At 57.5% G+C, this 13,128-nt stretch overlaps 1 protein-coding gene across 4 annotated transcripts in view; it reads right to left on the bottom strand.

Annotated features, from left to right (window-relative positions):
* Window positions 1–99: 99 nt before the first annotated feature.
* PML (PML nuclear body scaffold) overlaps window positions 100–13,128 on the bottom strand; it is a 42,266-nt gene continuing 29,237 nt past the window's right edge. Inside the window, exons 6-9 of one of the 4 annotated variants that reach the window (XM_079914558.1) lie at window positions 12,567–12,825; window positions 11,039–11,091; window positions 2,131–2,281; window positions 100–1,078 (exon numbers count right to left, since the gene is read on the bottom strand). In XM_079914558.1, coding sequence (XP_079770684.1) covers window positions 324–1,078; window positions 2,131–2,281; window positions 11,039–11,091; window positions 12,567–12,825 — 1,218 coding nt within the window. In that variant the 3' untranslated portion in view covers window positions 100–323. Of the gene's footprint in view, window positions 1,079–2,111; window positions 2,282–9,109; window positions 10,377–11,038; window positions 11,092–12,566; window positions 12,826–13,128 lie in introns of those variants that run through there. The other 3 variants (XM_079914560.1, XM_079914557.1, XM_079914559.1) reach the window with 3 other exon arrangements.

The following is a 13,128-nucleotide window of genomic DNA, read 5'->3' on the forward strand; positions in this document are numbered from 1 at the left end:
GCACCTGGAGGAGAGGGGCCAGGGGTCTGGTGAGCTAACTTTCCTGCGCTCCCAGGGCCGCACAGGGATCTGTGCGGTGGCTGCTTGGCAGGTGGCTGCTTGGCCTTGGAATCTTCTCTGTGGGATTTTTAGAGGAGAGGAATTTGGTCCCAGAGAAGGAAACTGATTCTGGACCAAATGACAAAGGAGAACTGGGGACCAGGACCTGGGATTGCTGCGATGGGCAGGGCCTGGCTCAGGGACCCCATCCTTCTCTGTCCCCAGAAGGGTCTGAGCCAGTCATCCCTTCCTCTCAGCTCTGCTGGGAAGCCCTTTCTGCCAAGCTATGGCCAGCCAGAGGGGGTTGCAATGCCTCCTGCCCCTGCGGAGGCCGGCCCTTCCAGCAGGCCTTCGAAGTAGGTGCCCAGAGCCTGCAGGTTGAGTGCAGGCTGGCTTGTGGGCAACGAGGGGGTCTGTAGGCTCAGGAAGCGGTTGTACTTCTTCAGGCCCCCCTGCGGGTCATGGCGGTGTGCGGTCAGCAGCTCCTTGAAGCTGACCAGGTGGAGGGCCAGCAGGCGGGCCTCAGCGCGGGGCAGGACAGCCGCCCGCACCAGGGGCTGCAGGGACGCAAAGCACTGCAGGCTGCTGAAGGAGTGGACGTGCGGGGCCAGCTGGGGGCCCGGGGACACCTCGAGGAGGCGGCACAGGTCGCGCATGGTCAGGACGGCTGCCAGGGCGCTGCGTCCACTCACGTTTCTCGCCAGGTAGGTCTTGGCCAGACTCTTGAGTTTGAAGCTGCTGGCCCCGGGCACGCACTCCCGGATGAGGGGCAGGGCGGCCAGGAAGCCTGAGATGGCGTTCTGGAACTCCCCCAGCTTGTTCATGTTCTCCAGGGCCTGGAAGAAGTTGGGGAGGCTGGGCCCCCACAGCTTGTAGCAGGCCAGGATGGGCCGACGCATGCTGCCCAGGAAGCACAGGAAGTGCTGCAGCCCCACCTCCAGGGAGACGGCCTTGGAGTAGATGTTGAAGGCCTCGGGCTGGATGATCACGCGGAACTGGCTTTCCTGGTTCACGGCTGCCAGCTGGCTAATCTTCTGGGCTGGGCAGGAGAGAAGGGCAGCGTGAGGCCCCAAGGGCACCGCGAGGTACCACCGGGAGCAGGGGGTCCTCTAGGGCTGCCGATCCCCCCATCCAGAGACCCCACCTTGGGGCCTGCTGGCAGGAAACAAACATCAGCCTCACGTGCAGCTCTGACCCTGGCTCCCAAGGGGAGGCGGGGCTGCCCTCCACGCCCCCTTGCTCCCCTGCTGGGAGTCCAGCTCCCTCCTGCCCCGCCACCTTCCCGAGCTCACCAAACGCTTTCACTCCAGGCCCCTCCTGTCTGTCTTCTGCCAGCCTCCACCCACCTGCACTCGAGACCCCTCGCTGCCTCTGCCTAGCCCTCCACTCCCTTTCCCCTGGCCTCCAATCCCATCAGTCACATAGCTAAGGCCCTCAGCTGTCAGAGCACTGGGTCAGACAGCACACCTGCCCAGTCCACTCCATGCAAAGCATGGCCCAGAATCTTCCAGTGAGGTCTGCAAACTGCTTCTCTGTCCTGTAGAAACACCTGCTGCTTCCGTCTGCCTGGGCTGAGCACCACATTGAGTCCAGGCCGCAGGACAGGGCCTGGCCTTCTGCAGGGCCAGGGCAAACACTGTGGAGTTGAGGGAGAAGGGGTCATATTTCCCTGGGACCTTGGCTCTGCTGGCCTCCCCGTGCAGCTACCGGGGAACGAATGGGCCCTGTATTCAGAAATGTGCAGTCATGGCCTAAGGCTGTGCTTGGACTGCTGGTCTCACAGCAGCGACTTTCACATCGTGCTTCTGTTTAGAAGCGTGTTCCCAAGGCTCCCTAAGATGGGGGTGGGGTGGGCGGGAACCCCTGGAGGCTCTTGCCTTAAGCCTTTAGGCACTGGTCAAAGCAGATGTCCTTATTCAAAGAACCAAGTTCAAATACCTGGGAGGCCCAGTGCTCTGCCCACTCTCTGGCTGCAGCCATCCGCCAGAGCTCAGGGCTCTCCCGGACTCGCAGATGGCTCTGTCTGCACTTATCCTGGGGACTCATGGACTAAGCTAGAAAGGGGTGGGGGGCGGTCATTGGAGAACCCACTTTCATGGTCAATCTTGAGGTCAAAGAAAACCAGGGGCCTGTCTTCTGCCCGGGAGTCCTCAAGGCTGTTGTCCAGGACCCCAAGGGACATGGGGCCCTCCAGCTGGAGGTCACTGGACTCGCTGCTGCTGTCGGCCAGCTCTCGGGAGGACTGCAACACAGAAAAGCCAACAGGTCAGGGGTCTGCGGGGGGCGGGAGGGAGCGCAGTGGTGATGTGAGCCTGCGCCCGTGAGCAGGCGTGCATGCTTGTGCGTGCATGAGTGTGGCAGGGGGGGCTCAAGCACATGGGTATGATGGGGGCATCTGTGTGCACTTGAGGGAGGGCATGTTACTGGGAAAGGGAAGATGGGTCTCCAGGTGAGCGCATGAATGGATGTGAACGTGCACGTGTGAGGGCTGTGCTTGTGAACCAGGACGTGCGTTAGTGCGTGAGTAGGATGAGATCACGTGAGCAAGTGTGAGTGTGCGTGAAAAATGTGTGGGAATGAATGCAAATATCGTGTGTGTGTGCATCTGGGTGTGCACAAGGGGTGTGGGATTGTGGACCTGTGTTGACACAAGTGTGTGTGAAAGGGGTATGCACGAGGGGTGTGGGGCTGTGGACCTCTGTTGACACAAGTGTGTGTGAAAGTGTGATACTTTGTGGGCGAGTGTGCGCATGTGCGAGCAGGGCTGGGTGTGGAGGATTAGGGAAGGCGCCAGGGCCGAGGCTGGCAGGGCCCGACGTGTCTGCCCCTGACGTCGTCTCTCTGAGCAGACTCAGAGCAAATATCATAAACCTGGGACAGGGGGAAGGAGGCTCATCTCGAACCTCAGGTGTCTCTCTGGAAGGGGCAAGGTACCTGGCTTTTCCTGTCCCCCAAGCGAGCTGAGGTCCCAGTGTCCTGCACAAAGGAGAGGGAGGGCTGCTGGGCCTCTGGGACGCCAGCCACATCTAGGGGTACACACAGAGCCTGGCTGTGAGAACAGTAGAGAGAAGACTCCCCAGGTCTGGCGTCCAGGAGATGGTGCTTAGGGAAGCTGGAGGCCAGGCCTCCTCCAGGCTGGCACCTGAGGGTCTGTTCTCTCCCTCACCAAGGCAAGAACACTGTTGCAAGGCCTTGGGGCTGGGGAAGAGCTCTGGCTAGAAGAGTTTAAACCCCGGGGCTGGGACTAAAGAGAGGGGCGGAGTCTTTCATAATGTAAATTGCACACCTGCCAAAGCCAGACGTTCAGTCTTCGGTGGCCTGCTCAGAACCTCCTGTGAATGCCACCTGTGGACACTAACCAGACACTGGGAGGGGCAGGGCCAATGTCACAGGGCCAGCTGGGGGCACTGCTGGGACAGAGTCCAGAGAAGACCTCGATCGTTCCCCCTTAGGGACTGTCCCTGGTGGCTGATGGAGTCAGCCCCACGTGGGGCCATCTGAGGCCTCCCTGAACTCTGGCCTCTGGCTAACGTCCCTGGTCTGGGGCAGAATTAGCATACTTAGGCCCTTCCACCCTCCAGGTGAAACATTTGTTTTACCAAAACTTCAGCCAAGAGCAAAGTCTTTACTAATCACAATTAAAATGTGCTTCCTGAGAGGGGCTGATCTGTATTTGCCTTTCACAGCCCTACTCCAGGCTCACCAACTTCCTCCTAGTCACTGATAGAAACAGACATTCACTATGAGTCCATCTAGAGCTGGTGTTGCTTAGAGCACCCTGTGAGTTCTGGGACCTTATACCTGAGGCCCTAATTTGACAAAAGATATGCCTTGCATATCTGTATTCTCCATTTGACCATACATCCATCTGGCCTGTCTTGCTCTGAGTCTCTGTCTCGCTGTCACGGCTCCCTTGCCTCCCTATGAGGAGCCTTCTCCAGGAGTCTTCCTTAAAGTTGCTAGCCTGTAGACAGGAGACGCCGCCTTCTTCCCCCATGGGAGAATCAAGTTGTTTTCTATCTCCAATCTTCCAGTGCCTGTTCTGATCACAAGGCTGGGGTGCTCTCACACTTGGGCTGGTGGAAAGAGCTGGACTCCCCTTGCTATGGCCTCCCCTGGGCTTCGGCTGAAGAGCTGTCCCCTTGGCCAAGTCCTCTCTGCCACCCACCGACACAGTACGCTGGGCTTTCCCTTCTTCCTTCTTCTCTTTGCTCTAAACTGCAGAAGCCCTTGCAGTGGCCCAGGGTGCTTCCATCTGTCTTCTGGTACCGTCTCTTCAGGCTGCAGGGCCAGAGTCTTCTCTTCAGATATTCTCCTCCAAGGGTTGAGCTCCCTGGCAAGCAGCACACCTGCATCCTTGAGCTAACTCCCCCATCTTTATACCAGGGTCATCTATGATAGCCATGAGAACCTCATTTTTTAAGAGCCTCCCATGGTCCTGGGGTCATTTTCTCTTTTATAGTCATGGAAATATCCTTCGTCCTGAACTTACTGAAGACCTGCTTGCTCCCTTCATAAAAGGACACTCCTTTCCACTGAGTTGTCGAGGGAAGGAGGGTTGAATCTTCCAGCCGTGACTCCTTTTCCTCCCAGATTCCTCTTGTCCTTGAGAACTTCCATCAAGTATGGCTACCCCATGGGACTGGTCTCACTGGAATGCCTCCCACTGAACGCCAGCCAGGTGTAAAGGCAATTCCCCGTCCCTGCCTTAAATCCCAGCAGTACAGCTGGGAAGTACTGACACAATTAAAAAAGACTTTTTTTTAAAGACCCAGACTTAACAGAATCAGCACATAGAGGCTCCAGGGCAGGATGTCTTTCTGGCCCTGCTCATTTTCTGCCCCTGTTCCACACCCCGACACTGCCACTTCCCGACCTTATTCCACAATCAGGATAATGGGGAGGGGGGGATAGAGAGGGAGAGTGGCAGAGACCAGAACCCAAGAATCTAGGAGAGGGCCTTTCATCGGAAAAAGCTGAGATTTGCTTGGAAGGGAAAGGGATGGCAGCAGAAGGAACTGGAGTGGGGAAGGGACCAGAGCCCATGTGTGAGGACTCTAAGTGAAAAGTGGGATGAGGCTTTGAGGGACCAGGGAGTGGCAGATGGTGAGGGCTGGAGTGAAGTGGTGGAGGGTTTAAGGAGTGCTGCTGTGAGCTAGGAGTTGGATCCCCTGTAATGGTCTCTGAAAGATGTGAGTAAATACTGGACACTTGGTTAATGGACTGTGTTTCTTTGACTGCAAAACTGTGTTCAGACTGAGCCACGTGGGATCTGGGATTCTTTTCGGGCTACACAGGCAACTAGGACACACAGGCAATCGGGTTCATGAGCTCTATTTCACTTATCTTCATCACAGTCAACTTAGCAGATCAGTCACATCCCAACTCAACACAGCAGGTGTAACGGCCATTCCAAGGTGCTCAGAGGAAGCAGCTGGGTTGACATCACCTTCCAGAAGTCTAGGAGGTTTATCTGGGAAGAGCCAGTATTTCCCCTCCACACCTGGATCATAGCCCAGCAATGTACACCTCGCCTCTGCTCAAGGCTGATACGTATAGAAAGGGGCGGCATTCCTCTGACACAGATGTGCAATTGACTCCCCCAATTTAGTGAGTCTCTACCTTGGTTGTGCATAGCAGCTTAAAAAAATCTTGACGTCCAGGCTGCACCCCAGACCAAGTCAGTTAGAATCTCTGGGGGGTGGGACCCAGGAATCTGTCCTTGGTTAAAACCCCCCAAGTGACACCAGTGTGCAGCCAGGATTGGCAACCACTGTCCTAATGACTGATGTATTCCACGTTCGGGCATCAGCAAATCAGACAGGAGCCAAACTCTTTGATATTTAACATCCTCACCTGAAGATACCTGTCTAGTATCTGACATTAATACTAATCGAGAGTCCGCAGCTCCTGAGGAACCTTCTTAGCACCCGAGCTGAAGCAACAGCTGGGATCAGTGGGGCAAGACACACACTGGTGTATTTTGCAGACACAAAACCACAGCTCTTGCAAAGCCTGAAGGCCCCAGAGATACTTCACATGTTATCTGTTAACCTAAACGATCCCATTAGCCAGCCTGTGGCCCCTACTGCCCTCTGCCCACTGCTCTGCAGGCTGCTGCTGCCCATTGGAGGACACGGCTCCCATCTTCGCAGCTGAGCACCTGTTCACTTTTCTGATACACTCATTCACCAGCATCACGGTCCCTCCCCTGGATCAGGTGCTCCCCACAGGCCTCCCTTCCACTGCCGGTCACCACTGCCACTCCTGCCGGGGGCTGCCCCCTCGGCTAGGCCGCCTGCTGATTCCACTTGGTCCTGCTGCTATCGGGCACTGGGGTGAGTCTTCCGTCCGAAGAGTGGATGAGAGCATCTATCTTTTTCTGCTTCGGATCCGTTAACACAGGGCCCGCAGCAGACATGTGTCTGACCCACCTCATTTTTAAGCACAGTCCTCACTCCAGGTCTCCAGCATCAGACCTGTGTCTTGCCCCTCCACCCCAAGACTACAGCCCCACTGCCTCTCCCGGCAGGGGCGAGGTCTCCTACAGAGCACCCCTGCTGCCCAGGCAGCCTCTCCCCAGCCCTGCCCACCACGCCAGGTCTGTGCCAGAACCGACCTGCCCCCCACGTCTCGATTCCAGCCACTGACACAGCTGCAGCCCGAGCAGGGGGCCTACACACCCTGGTACACTTGGAAACACAGTATCTTAGCAGACCAGTTTTCTACAGCTCTCACACACTGGCAGGTTAGATAAAGGCTGCAGGGAGGGGAGGACAGGGGAGTCTGGAGCACCCTGCAAATGTGGCCCTGCTCCCTTCCTCCAAAGAACTCTGGGAGCACCAGGGATCTGGAAGGGGGTATGGAAGGTGGGTGAGAGATGCACCTACTTAGGGGGATCTAACTTGTGTTCTTTTTAATTTTTTTTTTCCCCTGACAAGTTTTGGACTCGTGTAATGGTTGATTTGAAAAACTTGTCTGAAGAAGCCCTACACAAAGGCAGTGATCCTCTGGCTCTCTTGCCTCCAGACTGGCTCGCCAAAGGTGAGCAGCTGCTTCTAATCGTCTAATTCTTCCTAACCCGAAATGTGCTTCTCCTTCCTGAGTTGATCAACCTCAGATATCATCCAGTGGCTCCTTGCTGACAGCCGAGCACTAGACGAACCACCCCCGTCCCACCCCACCCCCAAAATATTGCTGGTTTCAGTGCCTCCACCTGGCACTCATGACGTCTGGCAGGACTAAGGGCGTTCCGATCCTTTTCTCGCTCTTTCCTTCCCAGGTTTCTGTCTCTACCCAAGGTCAGTCTTGTTTTAATTTTATCAAGATTATGGAATAGAAAGAAGTGTCCAGATTTCAGAGGAATTTAGAACATGGAAAGACTCAAAAAGTGATTGCCTGTGAGGAATAATAAAGAGCACAGGGGGGGTCCTGGGCAGCTCTGGGGTCTTGGATTCTGTAACTAGGCAGATGGTGCAATTTACTGAGAGGAGAGGAGGAGAGGTGAGTTCGAGGCTTCTATGGGGCATCTGAGTGGAGCTGTCAGGACGCCATTGGCCCTGTTGGTCCTGCGGGCATGAGCCCATAGTGAAGACGTGGGTGTGGCTGAGATCACGGGGAGTGGGGGGGGGGGTCCCACAGACTAGAAAGAGAAGAAGGCCCAGACCTAAGCCAGAGAACAACAGTTAAAAGAACACAGAGACCTGAAGGGGGAGTAGGGAGGAGCAGCCAGAGCTGCAGGAGGAAGTGTCCTGAACCCAAGGGAAGCAGAGTCTTTCGGAGAGTTAGGACTGAAGGCGACCACTGGACTCGGAGGTGTGGAGGTTACCTTGGCGCTGGTGGCAGGGCTCACTGGCATGGTGGGGAAGGGCAGGGGAGTGGGGTGAGGAAGGAGCACCAAGGGGGTGAAGGTCCGGGGTGGGGGTTGCCGAGATAGGACAGACTTTCTTCAGGGTGCCTAGCTGTAGCCCATAGAAAGTGTTTGAAGACACAGATGAGCATGGGGAGATGCAGTAGGCTCCCAAGGAGACAGGAGGGTGGGGCCAGGAAGAGGGGGAGTGGGTCCTACAGGGAGGTGGCCATCCCCACCACCCTAACAGAAGGAACGGGGGAAGGATGTAACCAGGTCGGGTCAATCTGTCATCAGAGAGCGAGACGGGGGCTGCTCCCATGCCACCTGTCAACCTCCGAGGGCAGAAGGTGCAGCCACCTGGCAAGAGCGAGCGGGTCGGGGATGAGGGACCAGAGCTAGGGAAGTGGAGGTGCAGCGAGGGGCCGTGGAGAGCCGAGCGGCGTGCTGAGGCAGGAAGCCAGGGAGCCCAGGAGACAATCATTTGTAGCTTTCCTCGCCTTGACTTTTCTCCAACACAAGTCGGCCTCCTGGTGGCGGCGTGGAGCAGGGGAACGCTACCAAATCCTTCCAGGGTTGTCTTTGGAGGACAGGCTACCAGGAGGCCGGCGGGTGAGGGAGGCAGGGCACTGAGATCCTGGTGAAAGGCTGGCTGAAATGGGGGACCTTGCTGGCTGGTGGGCAGGAGGCAGAGGCAGAAGGAGCTGGGAGGGAGAGGGCAGAGGTCCTGGAAGGAACGGGTTGAGAGCTCAAGCAGGAGGCTGTGGTCAGAGTCTGCGTGGGACAGTTTAGAGATGGAAAGTTCTCAGTGATGGCGAGGTCTGGGGGGAGGGGGCATGGGGGATGGGATTGGCAGCTGCAGGGGAATGGGGCAAAGATCCCTGAAAGCTCAAGGTGAGGAGAGACCAGGGTGGTGGATGTTGAAGTCACCCAGGAAGGCTGGACCTGCGTGGGGAGAGGAAACCTAGGAGGCAGTCTTCCTACGTGGGGGAAGGCAGGAGAATGTCTGAGATGAGCTGGGGCAAGTGGGGTTCATCTGGAGAGCCCAAACCTCAAAGGCACAGGGGATCTTGCCAGACGGTGGGACCCAAACAGGAGGCACAGAGGGCCTGGATCCCACCTCCCACCTCTGATGCTCCCAGGATGTGGGGGAAAGAGGGACATAGCAGCCCCCCAGGTGAACCAAGCGTCAGTGCAGGGAGGAGACAAAAAACACCTGCAGGGAAGGGCTAAACCCAGCAGGGAATCTGATGGTCATGGAAGAAGGGTTTGCAAGGGTGATCGTTCAACAAGTATTTATTGAGCAGCTGCACCTGCCAGGGCCTGGGAGCGACTGCCCTCGTCGGGCTTACATCCTGGCCCTGGCGGAGGCCCAGTGGGAAGGCTTGGGGTGGGGGGATGGGGCAGTGGGAGGTGCAAAGGGTGAGAGAAGCTTCCTTGTCTTGGGCAAAGAGGCCTGAGGATGTGAGGAACAAGGGCCTGAATCTCAGTCACACCCCCATGGCTGGGGAGGACTTGTCTCTTTACCCAGAGGTCCATGGAGCCATTCATGCCCTTGTTCACTCTCTGATTATGTACTGGATGCCTACTGTGTGTAGGGCCTTCAGCTGCGTGGGCTGGGCTGGGTAGCAGGGTGGAGGGGCTTGGGGAGCAGAGGGGGTGTGTTGGCCACAAGGTTACAAGAGGAAGGTGACCAGGGTCAGGGCTGCAGAGGAGGGAGGCACTTGGGCTCTCAGAGGCTTGTCTGCGGGGGGCCCGTGCTCGTGGGAGGCCTATTTGGAGGGTGGGGTGGTGGGAATGCATTTGGAGGGACTTCCAGTGGGACCTGGACTTGGGGATTCTCCATGGGGGCTCTGCCAGAGTCCCCAGGAGAGACTCCTGCTCCAAGAGCCTGGGGTGCTCTGCCTCCCCCGACCCCCCCCCTGAGAGAGGCATCAAGTTGGGGAGCCACAGAGGAGAGCGGAAGGGCAAAGAAGTTGTTGAGCCACTGGGCCACGCGCGAGGAGCCCCGGAGGGAGCGGCCGCGGGATCGTGCTGCCCGTCCCGCCCGGCGGGGTTGGCTGTTGGCCGTTGTGAGGCGGGCGGGACACTCCTGGGGACCGGCAGGTTGGCTGGGAGTCCCGGTGGTGGCCGGGGTGGGGGCCTGGACTGGCCCTTGGGAGGGAGAACAAGTCCACATGGGGGCACAATACACTCTGAGGGGCAGGCGTAAGATATGGCGAAGGCGCGGGTTTCTTTGTGCTCTGCGTGATAGGAAGTTGATCCCACGGTGGACGGCAGCTTGCTCCTGGTGAGCGGCAGGCTGTCCGGGACACACAGCATCAGGGACGGCAGCTTGCTCTGCAGGATGGTGGGGAGGCCAAGCGGGGGGTCGGCATGTGCCACGGGGCAGAAGAGAGACCCAGCAGGGGTGGGACGCTCGGCGAGCTCTCGGCGTAGGCTGGGCTGGCGAGGAGGGAGGTGCGACGGTCTCCGTGGGCTCCATACGCTTTCCAACACAGAACCTCAGACTGAGGGCTGGAAGGGACCTCAGGGGCCACCCAGTCCAACCTTCCATTCTATTCCGATCCCTTCTGCCCCTGGACAGGTGACAGCCCAGCCTCCATTAACAAACCTCCAGGGACAGAAGGGTCACAACCCGTAAGGTCGCTTGTTCCATTGTGGGATGGTTTTAAAGAAGTTCTTCTTACATGGAGTCACCACGTGCTTGTTTGGGCCCTGCATGGGGCTGCCCTGCGCCCTCACACCCCCAGAGAGCCCTCAACAGCTGCCATTAACCAGGGAATGAACGCTTGTCCGCCCTCCTCACCGAGGACTTAAGAGGGCAGGAAACGCATAAGGAAGCTCCAGACACAGGCATTGGCTAGTCCAGAAATGAGACAGAGCCCTGGAAGGAAGCCCGCTCCCAGCTTTTCAGAAGAGTACATGTGATTACTGAAGGCTGCTGCCCTGGTATGGAGGGAGGGTCAGAGCGGTCCAGACCACAGCTGGCATTTGGAGACTATCCTCTAGACAGCTCAGGACTCACTGCCTTGCTGGTAAATTCCCCAGGCGCAACGTGAGTCTGAGAGTCACCTGCTGTGGCTGCGGCCCCTGGGACCTGGAATGGGGGGAGGCAGGAGTCCTAAGCCAAACTTCTGAGCCACTCACCGAGTTTTCGGCATCTGAGTCTTCCGAGCTGCTGATCACCACGACACGCTCCTCTGAAACGGGGTAGGGGAGACAACGTTAGGGCCTGCCAGGGATGCCCGTGGACGGGGCCCAGGGTGTTCTCCCGTGGGAATCCTTGCAGGCCAGTGAACGGGGTGGGTGACGTGTGCCCTGCAACGGGGGATGTGAACGTTCAGCGTGTGTGCCAGCGTGCATCTGCTTGTGCAGAGGGGTTATTCAAGGTGGACTTCCATCACTGCGTACTGTGCCTTGCCTGTGAACGCTTAATTCAGCTGTTGGCCCTGGAGTGATTCAGAATTTACTACCTGTGGAGGGGGCGTGACAAGCACCACCTGGTTTGGAACCTTTGGCCGTCCTAAAGCGGCACACTGGTTTGTTCCACTTCTCAGCTCCGTAAGCCACAAGACGTTTGAGTTAAAAGATACTTTATCGGGCTTCCCTGGTGGCGCAGTGGTTAAGAATCCGCCTGCCAATGCAGGGGACACAGGTTTGAGCCCTGGTCCCGGAAGATCCCACATGCCCCGGAGCAACTAAGCCCGTGCACCACAACTACTGAGCCTGCGCTCTAGAGCCCACGAGCCACAGCTACTGAGCCCACGTGCCACAACTACTGAAGCCTGCGCGCCTAGAGCCCGTGCTCCGCAATAAGAGAAGCCACCACAATGAGAAGCCCGCGCACCAGAATGAAGAGTAGCCCCCGCTTGCCACAACTAGAGAAAGCCTGTGTGCAGCGACAAAGACCCAACGCAGCCAATAAATAAAGAAACAACTTAATTAGTTTTAAAAAAAGATACTTTATCTAGGTTAATCAAAACCTTCTGATTACCAATAGTATTTGTGAGCAAGGATTAACAGTCAGGGCTGAGTGTGTGACCAGGGTCGGGGTTCAGTGTGACCAGGAACAGGGGTCAGTGTGGGACCTAGAATGAAAATAAAGCTGGACTCTGGGTAAAACAGATCCAGGAAGAACTGTCTTGAACATTCCAGAATTCTATGGGCTGACCTCAACTCACATGAAAGGACTCCCTCTCTGGCAGGGGCCGTAAAAGGTATCTAGGACAAACGAGGTACCTTAGGCAGGTGGCAGAAAAATTGGGGAACCGATGGGTGTGGACTTTACCCAAGTCCTCTCTGGGCACATACCAGGCACCCACCAACAAACATTTCTTGGGGAGACCCACCCCATGCAGAGGCATAGTGCTGGGTTCTGTAAGAGTGCGAAGACTGTGTTAGGGGAAGGAACTAAGGAGATGTGGTCTTTGGCCCGTCACGCTCGTCTCACTGGCATCCCAGCAAAACACAGGCTAGCTGAACTATCCACTCTCATCCCCCAGACAAACCCTGGGCTCTCCCTTCCCCGTCTGGTGGCAGCTGAGGGCGGGACACACAGGGAATGCTGTTGGCTTTGGGCTCCGTGGGGAGGGTCAGGATGCAGAAGAGGGGTCCCACCCAGCCCCTGGAGGACAGCGTGCAGGCCTCAGCCTCTGCTGCCCACGCACCTCCCTACCTGCCTCCCCAGGGTCGCTGGTCGCATGGTTGCTGTCGGGCAGGAAGGTCTCATTTCCTATGACGGGGGTCTTGGGGCTGGGGGACCTGTCCAGGTGGGGTGGCGAGACTGCCTTGGAGGTGCTGGGCCGGGGCTGCTCAGGGGAGCTCCGAGCCAACCTTGACTCCTTCTCCTCCTCAGACTCCATCTTGATGACCTTCCTGGGGCACTCGGTCTGGCAGGACTTCCTCTTCTGTGGTGTGGCTGTGTTGGAGACCTCCTGTGCAGCGGGGAGTCACAGGGTAGGGTCAGGAGCCTCCCACTGGGGCAGCGGGCAGAGACCAGACCTGGTGGCAGGAACATGTGCCCCCCGTGCCCTTTGCTCCTGCTCTTCTCTCTGCTATCTGCCACTCAGATCACGCCTCTCTATAAAGGATGGCCTCCCAGGTCAGCATGCACACTGGCCCTGCTAGTGACCACTGACCACTGAGCTCTGCTGGCCTCTGACTGCCCTGGGAGGGGCTCATGCTTGGAGAGGAGCTTCCTGACAGGGCAACCAAGAGCAGGAGAGCGTAGAGTAGGT

Source organism: Stenella coeruleoalba (assembly GCF_951394435.1).
Source record: "Stenella coeruleoalba genome assembly, chromosome: 2".
Taxonomy (NCBI): Eukaryota; Metazoa; Chordata; class Mammalia; order Artiodactyla; family Delphinidae; genus Stenella; species Stenella coeruleoalba.